This window comes from Triticum aestivum, chromosome 6A, assembly GCF_018294505.1.
Source record: "Triticum aestivum cultivar Chinese Spring chromosome 6A, IWGSC CS RefSeq v2.1, whole genome shotgun sequence".
NCBI lineage: Eukaryota > Viridiplantae > Streptophyta > Magnoliopsida > Poales > Poaceae > Triticum > Triticum aestivum.
In genome coordinates this window covers 144,026,799-144,035,596 of record NC_057809.1, presented here as the reverse complement: position 1 = coordinate 144,035,596, position 8,798 = coordinate 144,026,799, and the positions used below count along the sequence as shown (strand labels likewise).

At 49.5% G+C, this 8,798-nt stretch overlaps 1 protein-coding gene across 3 annotated transcripts; it reads right to left on the bottom strand.

Moving 5' to 3' along the window:
• Positions 1-699: 699 nt before the first annotated feature.
• LOC123132530 (ubiquitin-conjugating enzyme E2 22) lies at positions 700-4,605 on the bottom strand. Of its 3 annotated transcripts, none has more exons than XM_044552350.1 (7): positions 4,402-4,605; positions 2,578-2,680; positions 2,320-2,464; positions 1,993-2,079; positions 1,757-1,869; positions 1,544-1,647; positions 700-1,287 (listed from the first exon to the last, which is right to left on the bottom strand). In XM_044552350.1, exons 2-7 carry the CDS (start codon positions 2,578-2,580, stop codon positions 972-974), a joined length of 768 nt encoding a protein of 255 aa, XP_044408285.1. In that variant the 5' UTR covers positions 2,581-2,680; positions 4,402-4,605; the 3' UTR covers positions 700-971. The 3 variants fall into 3 exon arrangements, with proteins under 3 accessions (XP_044408285.1, XP_044408287.1, XP_044408286.1); XM_044552352.1 differs by having other exon boundaries at positions 1,993-2,070; positions 4,402-4,604; XM_044552351.1 differs by lacking the exons at positions 2,578-2,680; positions 4,402-4,605 and having other exon boundaries at positions 1,993-2,070; positions 2,320-2,476.
• Positions 4,606-8,798: the final 4,193 nt, after the last annotated feature.

Sequence of the window (8,798 nt, the reverse complement as noted above, 5' to 3'; positions counted from 1 at the left end):
CTGAATATCTTTGCTATGATGCAGTCTAGAGTCTAGACAAGAGCAATGCAGAAATATGCCGGCTGATGATGGTTATCTGATGAGGTCATATTATTATCCTGAAGAACTGACGAGCACAAGTGGGCCAAGAATTCAACAAAAAACTTCCCTGACAGATTCCATCAGATGGACATTTGACCCTACCATGCTTTGTCCAGTAGTTCAATGATGAGTCAGGAAGCCCTAAGAAGGATCCAGGAGCTGATCTCGAGCTCATCTGCTCCCAGATGAACAGTAAATTCAATGGCTTTTTTACACTAAAGATGATGAAATTTTCTGTAGTTTGCAAAAAATCATGCCGAGAAGTCGCTGAAAAGCAAAATCAGAGCTCCCCCGAAGTCATCTCGGCACAAAAATTTACAAGCTCCTAGAAATTATCATCATATTTTTAGTGTAAAACAAATTCAGACTTTATTTTTATTTTTTACCATTTGTTTCGGATTCATTGTTCATACACAGGGAGCAAAGGATCTCGGGTGGAGAAACGCCGCTCTGTTCTCCCAGAAACACAATACGGCATCAACTTCTCATCCGTAAACTTGCCCCCAAAAAAGAACTTCTCATCTGTCAATATAGATTATCATCTGATAGTTAGTTGCAAAGGATTCCCTCAAAAAAAATGTTGCAAATGAGCTCAAATACAGTAAAAACAAGTAGAAGTTTTCTCAAGAGAATGAATTAATTGAATAGAGAAGGCAAGCCTTCTTTGGGAGAATTGTCATTACACAAGTGTTGATGCAAAGATATACAATTCACATTCTTTCGACATAATTTCTGCAGGTGACAAAACAGTTTACCCGATGCCTCTCATGTCACCTGTAGCCCAATATTCACTCGTCTGCTACATCTGGCACCTGCCTCTCATGTCACCTGGAGCCCAATATTCATTCATCTGTGCTACATCTGGCACCTCCGATTCCCCAACATTTTGCTTATAATCTCTTCAAGCTCTTCTTCCTGGCGTCCATCTTCTTCTTATCAGCTGGGCCTTTTGTAGCAACAGGTCCTTCCTTCTTGGGCAATGCCGTAGATGGTCCAACAGTGGGCTCAGCGGGAGCATTCTGATCCAGCGAGTTTGAGCCTGGCACTTTGGTAGCAGCAGTAGCACATAAAGCCATGGGAGCCGATGGTGCAATTTCGCATAGATTTGTTGTGCTTGACTGATCCACGTTTACAGAAGTCGACTCGGAGATAGTGCCACTCTTGGGCTTAGTCTTAGGTTTGAGGGCATGAATGCTGGTGTATAACCTGCATATAGTGCAGTGTAGACAGTTAATAAGTGTTCTGATTTTTAAAAAGCTATAGCAATGGCATAAGAAGAAAAAACATCACATCCATAGTCACCTAGACAGGCACAATACTCTAAATTTTGACCAAGCAGAAAGAAAAACTCAAAAAGGGACCCCCCATATAAAGTGAAGGCAGATAGAGATGTCTGCTAGGTGTCCCTAGTCTATATTGACAAAGTGATACACTGATGCTCGATAAAAAGTCAAAAGGTAACCTTGCATGCCGAGCATAGTCTGCATAGTTCTCAAGTAACATCTTTCCAGCCTGCTCATTGAGCGCAGATTCTGGGAATGGTTCAATCAGTAGGCATCTCACCACCTTTTAGAATGTTAAAAAGAAACCGACAGTTATTAATCGATAATTACAGTTGATGTATGTATTACCCCTAGCAAAACTAGGGCCAAACATTGTTGTAGTATGTACTTACCAGTAGAACATGCCTTAATCCATGAGTAGGATTCCAATCCTTTTTCAACGTGTTAACGCAGATCTCACCACTGCTTGATATGTTTGGATGGAATATTTTGGTCACAAAAAATCCTAAAAAGTGAAGGACAAGTTAAATATTTACCAAGAAATAATCAAGTTGATGCATCTTCTCAGGCTTTCATTTCATGAGCACTTGAGCAGAAAAAATAAATGGCGCGCAAAAGATAGCCAGACCTTTCGGTGGGGATTGAGGGAAGTCACGGGACAAGACTAGCTTCATCCGGAAAACCCCATTCTCATACGGAGTCCCGCCTGCATCATCTCCAATATCCATTTTCCATTAAACAGTATAATGAAGAAGTAAAAAAATTACAAATTCAGATTATGACATAATTCTTTACAAAATGAACAAATTTTTCAGTATTCAGTTATGAACACTAGCAGCATATGAAAAACACATGGAAAAATTATAACAAAAGAGGGAAACATCTTGATTTTTTTAGTGTTTATAAGCCATTTTAGTGTTTATAAGCCATCAAAACCTATTAATTGTAACATTACCAGGGCCATCTATATCTGCACAAATACTTGTGAAGTCATCGTCATTCACAATCACTCTAATCCCTTCTGGAGGTGACTGGTCAAGATTCTTCAATTCTTTAGCCAATTGCCTGATGACATTTGGTGGGAGGTTTTCGTTGGTTGCCTTCATAAACATGAACATTCCACATTAAAATCATGTTAACAGCACATCTTCCTAGCAGAATGTTGTCATGAACATCAAAACATTTGCCATGAAAAATGAACTGTAATAATCACCATGGAAGCAAGATGGCAAATAGCTTTGTTCTGGCTTCGCAAGCAACTTTAGTGAGCAGATGTTCTTCCACAATAGTGATAAATTTCTGATAACAGATGCAGCCTACAGGAAACAGCAGTTAGTGTCATGGTTGGCAAACGATGCCAAGAGATCAAAAGCAAGCGTATTAGAATGAGTTACTTTATAATATGTCTGAAGCCCAAGAGACTATACTTACAATTTTCAAATTTCATATGGAAGATATTATGAGCAACAATTATTATGCTTAATTTCACACATGGCTTCTGCAAACATTTCTCAAATTCTAAGGCATACAAATAAATGCCGAAAGGCTGAAAGGTACGAGTGGGTGGAATCTACATTCAAACGAGAGGGGTATTTTTCTTCTAAGATTTTTGGGAGAAAATTTTCAATAGCTCTCTTTGTATGTTTGCCTGTTGTCTGTTACTTTTGTTACATGTGGTGACTAGCAAAGTTAATATTTTCAACCTACAAGTATTGGGTTTGACCACACAGACGTTGTTTTCCACTTTCCACAAAACATGGCTAGTTTGATTTAAGCATCCATACTGTAATATCCATTCCTAAAAGAGCATTGTTTTTAACCACACATGTTTCTATCTTAATAAAACATTCTGTTTTCACTTATTTAGATACAGTTTTTTTCTCCAGATGACCTTTGAAAATCAAGTATCTACTGTTGCGGCTTGACGACAATCTAAAGAACAAATTGCACTGCCAAAATAATTCTGTAGGACTTGGATTGTATGCACGAATGGCTAGACATTGATCATAGCATCACATTCACATGTGCCTTCTTTGATTTAAATGACTTCCTAACTAAATAGTGCCTGACTGGTGATGCACATCATGCCATTAGCAGTTTAGCTGTCTAATTCATGCCATTGGCAGTTTAGCTGTCTAATCCCACATACATAGGACCCAAACCCTAGGGTTATTTCTCAAACTTTACGCCGCCATCACGATCAGTGATTGAGGAAAGGGGAACCAACATAGCAATTAGCTTCAGGCTCCAATGCAGTAACAAGCATAATGGCAAGAGCGCACAGATCATATTAGCCATCTTTGCATTGTTTAGGAAGCGATTAAATCATAAAACTGGTAGGTAATCAGTGCAGCTGACTGTGTGGCGTTTCGATTGAACTAAGCACAAGGTACTATGCTTGCAGGTGAAGACTACTTGCACCCAGAGTTAAGTTGCTTGCACTTTCGTTAACCCGGTTCTTCTTTCCATGGACATCTAAAGATCAGAAGCAGAACTCCCCACTAAAACCATCAATTCCCCCGGCCTCTCGGTTTGTGAGCATTGTTTCTGCAGGCTGCAACTAACATATCAGACTCGCATGAACCACAAAGCAAGTCTGTCCAGACTCAAGCTCTCTCCCCAAGAAACCCGTGCCATACCAAGTAGCTCGACTTCTTACAGATCGCCGCCCCCTACCATGTGGTTCTACAAAAGTACGCGTCTATTTGCACACACGAATACCAATCGAGAACAATACCGCGAACTCCCACTAGAAATCTCGAACCACTCGTCGCCTCGCTTGACAGAACGGGCAAAACCCCGCCACCCGCCTGCTTTCTCTGCACAATCCGCCGAGACAATCCAAAATCACCACTCGCCCAGACTCCAAGCCCCCCAAAAATCGACCCCGACATCCGCCAACCCTACCGCGGATCGAACTGAACCAGCAGATCACGAGCAGGCAACGCACGCGAGAGCCACGAAACGGCCCGGAACAGATCGGCTCAAACCGCAGCGAGAGACGAACCGGGGGAGGGATCGGCGGGCCGCCGCTTACCGGAGGAGGAGGGGGAGGAGCGGCCAATCTGGGTCGGAGTCGCGGGGAGGGGAGCGGAGCGGCGCGCGTCGCAATGATTGGAGCGCGAGCCCGTGGAATTTGGGGGCGGAGGGGGTGACGTGGCTTTCAACCAGGCCACGGAGCGGGTGTACTTGTAGGGGGTCGCCACCGGATCACCGCGTCCGCGGGGGAGCGCGGGTGTGGGGCCCTGGAGCGTGAGACCGTGAACGGTCGGCGGCATAGCCGTTGGAGCCGTGCCACGGCGCCGCCAGCTAGGCGCGCACTTTTGAAATTATGGCAGCTGCGGCCAGCGGGGACGGAGATGCCGATGCGCGATGAGTCATCGGGATCGCTGATCGGCTGTGGACCACCGATCAGATTGTGGAAGGAAACGGCGGTAAGACGACGAACGGGGTTGATTGATTGATGAGAGCGGCGCCTGTTGTGTTGAGTTGTTGGCAGATTCTGAATTGAATTTGCCTCTCGACGTGGATCGCCGGGTGGTCATGGACCGTTTATCTCTGCTGGTAATGTCTCATTACGTAGCTTCCCTTCACGGTTTAATTTCGTCTGATTTATTTTTATTCGGCTTTTTTCGTCTCACCTCCCATCACTCTCCCTCTGCCCTCGCCCACCACTCCGGTTCTCCTTTCTTGTGTGTAATCCTCTTATCTTTTCTGGGTTATTTTGTGTGCTTTCCGTGAGAATAGAGCGTAGCTTGGTTGGCAAGGCGCGGTAGTTTGCAGCTAGCCCACCAGGGTTTGAGTCTTGACTCAGACGCTTGGTGCTCATGGAGTTTTTTTCTTTTATTAAAATAAAAAAATGACAACAGGCTAGTCTAGTCCGGGTTAGTCTCGTTTTTTGTGTGCGTTTCCTGTTGAACGTGTGTATACGTATGTAGGTCCGGATTTTGTATGCCACACCTGTAGTGTCTCTTCCTTTATATTTATATGTATCTTGGGAGATAAGACACCGGTCACACCTCTTGCATCTATATATGTGGCTAGTGCACGATCAATGAGAATATCGATGCACACAATCCCTTCTACATGGTATCATATACCCTCACGATTCTCTCCTAATCACTTCCGCCTACCCTAACCGCCGCCGCCATCTGTTGCCACCGCCGCTATCCCCTCCCCGCGCCGCTGCCCCCCTCCCCGCCGCCGCACCGCCCCTCTCACAGTCGCCGCGCCGCGCCATCCCTCTCCAACCCTAGCCGTCGCCACTCCTCCTCGTCACCGCGTTGTCGCCATGTCCTCCAACGCCTCCACCTACTCCAACCCCTTCGCCGGGCCGGACCCCGCTGGCATCCGCGACATCAACATCCACAAAAACGCCCCCGTCGTCCTCGATGCCATCGACTCCACGTACTTCGTGTGGAAGACGTATTTTCGCTCCTCTTCCACGAGAACAATCTCGTGGATCATGTTGACGGCACCGTCGATTCTCACGCCATGGTGGGCGACTCCGAGTGGACCGCGATCGACGCTACGCTCATTCGATGGTTCTTCACCACCATCTCCAAGGACCTGTTTCACACGGTCGTGAGCGATGGTGATGACGCCCGCGCTGTGTGGGTCAAGCTCAACGGCCTCTTCACCGACAACAAGCTTCAGCGCTGCGTTTTTCTGCAGCAGGAATTTTTTGACTGTCATCAGGATGAACAGTCCATCAATGACTATTGTCGCCGCCTGAAGACATTGGCGGATGAACTCCATGGCATTGGCGCCAAGTTTGATGACGACCTCCTCCTCAGCACTTACCGCCGGCCTCAACGAGGACTTCGGCAACGCCGCCTCCAACCTCACCTTGATGTCGGAGCCCTCCTTTTCCAAGTTCGTGGCGTACTTGCGGTTGGAGGAGCGCCGGATGAAAGGGGTGAAGAAGCGTGTGCAGCACCACGCCCTCGCCGCCGGCACCTCTCGTGGCGCACCGCCGCCAACCACCCCGTCTGCGTCCCGGCAGCAGCAGCCGCCCCGCGCCCACGAGGTTCTTCCCCTCCCGTCCGTGCCCCTCGCCCCTCCCGCTACCCCCAGCAGCAGCTGCAGGGTGGCGGCGCGCGGGGGTGGGCGCAAGCAGCAGCAGTAGGCAAACGAGGAGGCCCCTCGTCAGCAGCAGGACACCCCACCGTGGACCTACAGTACCAACCCATGGACGGGTGTCGTTCACGCATACTCGATGCCGGTTCCTCGGCCTCCCGCCCCGGGCATCCTTGGGCCCCGTCCGGCGAGCCATCAAGCGTACCTCGCCACGCCCGGCGCCGCCCGCTACCCGGCCCTCCCTGCATCGCCGGCCACGGGCGGCTATGGCCCTGCCCTCGCGCCTCCTTATGGTGGGTTCTACCCGCCCCAGGTGCCGCCGTCGTAGGATCCTGCCCTTCTCGCCGCCCTGCACTCGGCTCCATCACCTAGCAACTATGGTGGCGGCGGTGACTGGTACATGGACTCGGGCGCCACTGCTCACATGACAGCTCATCCCGGTAACCTCATGTTTTCCACTCTCGTTCATACTCCCACTCGCATCACCGTTGGTAACAGTTCCTCTTTACCCATTACACATGTCAGTCATATGTCGTTTCCTTCCACCTCTACTCCTATTAACATGTCGAATGTTCTCGTCTCTCCTGACTTAGTCACCAACCTTGTTTCTGTCCGTCGCCTTGCTCGTGAGAATCCTATTTCTATTGAATTTGACGATGTTGGCTTTTCTGTGAAGGATGCCCGTACACGGATGGTACTCCACCGATGTGATAGCCACGACAAGCTCTACCCGGTGCATCCTTTCGCCGCCACCGCCACCCGTCTACCCGCCGTTGCCGCTAGCGTCGACCTTTCGCATGCCCGGCTCGGTCACCTCAACTCCGCAGTTTTGCGTCAAATTCTTCAGAGTTTTTCATTCTCATGTAATAAGGTTGACAACCACAGTTCTGAGGCTTGCCGTCTCGGCAAGCACATTCGTCTTCCCTTTAGCGAGTCTACACACATTTCCACTTTTCTGTTTCAGTTATTGCATAGTGATGTTTGGATGTCCCCGGTTGCAAGCAACACGGGTTATCTATACTATTTGGTGATATTGGATGATATTTCCCATTATGTGTGGACATTTCCTCTCCATCGCAAGTCTGACGCTCTTGCCACACTCATCGCTTTTTACTCCTAGGTCACCACATAGTTTGGTCGTCCCATCCTTGCCCTACAAACTGACAACGGAAAAGAGTTTGACAACGTTGTTGTCCGTAACCTTCTCGCTTCTCATGGCACCATTTTTTGCCTCACTTGTCCTTACACGTCCCATCAAAATGGTCGCGCCGAGCGCGTCATTCGCACTCTTAACGACTGAGTCTGCACGTTGCTCTTCCACTCCAACGTGCCTCCTCGGTTCTGGCCGGATGCTCTTGCCACGACCAGTCTCCTCGTTAACATCCGGTCGTGTCGTCCTCGCTGGAACTATGCTCCTCACCAATTCCTCTTTGGTGTGGCTCCATCTTATGATGGTCGTCGCATTTTTGGGTGTCTCTGTTATCCTAGCACCGCGTCCACCACTCCTCACAAACTCTCGCCCCCCGGTCGGTTCCTTGCACCTTTCTTGGTTACCCTCCCAACACCAAAGGTTACCGGTGCTATGATCCAGTGTCCCACCGTGTTTATACATCGCAACACGTGTACTTTGATGAGTTGGTGTTCCCGTTTCAGTCGGTACCATCCCCCTCGGCGCTTCCTACGGCGCGGCTCGCCCCTGCCACCACCTACGGCGAGCCGCACCCTTCGCTGAGCCGAGCCCTGCGCCTGGCCCTGCCCGCGCTCCCCGCATCGGCCGCCCCCTCCCACCGTGTGCCGGCTGCCCCCACCCGTGGTGCTTCGGGTGTGGCTGCCCCGTCAGGTGCCACCGCCGCCGCGGCCTCTGGCGCCCATTCGGGTGAGGCCGCCCCATCGGGTGCCCCCACCGACTCGGCCTTGGGCGCCCCCTCGGGTACCCCCGAGAGTGCTCCCTTCGCCGCGGCCTCCGACGCCCCCTCGGGTGCCCCCTCGTGTGTTCTCGTCACGGACCCCTCGGAGTCATCGGAGACCGGGTCGACCTCCTCCTCGTCGGTCTCCCCCTCGGCTCCGCCGGCGGTGGTTGCACCCGTCACTGGTGTCGTCACTCGGGCTTGGACTGGGACATTTCATCCTAGCACGCGCTACACCTTCGACAAGTACGTGTTTGCCATGTCTACTGATAACCCACAAGTATTGGGAATCGCAACAGTTTTCGAGGGTAGTGTATTCAACCCAAATTTATTGATTCGACACAAGGGGAGCCAAAGAATATTCTCAAGTATTAGCAGCTGAGTTGTCAATTCAACCACACCTGAAAGACTTAATATCTGCAACAAAGTATTTAGTAGCAAAGTAGTA

What these genes read in the sequence shown, in the direction of transcription:
- LOC123132530 (XM_044552350.1), bottom strand. An exon ending in TGCAGATATAGATGGCCCTG is followed by an intron (nt 2,080 to 2,319) that starts GTAATGTTACAA and finishes TGGATATTGGAG; the next exon opens with ATGATGCAGGCGGGACTCCG. An exon ending in GATTAAGGCATGTTCTACTG is followed by an intron (nt 1,648 to 1,756) that starts GTAAGTACATAC and finishes ACATTCTAAAAG; the next exon opens with GTGGTGAGATGCCTACTGAT.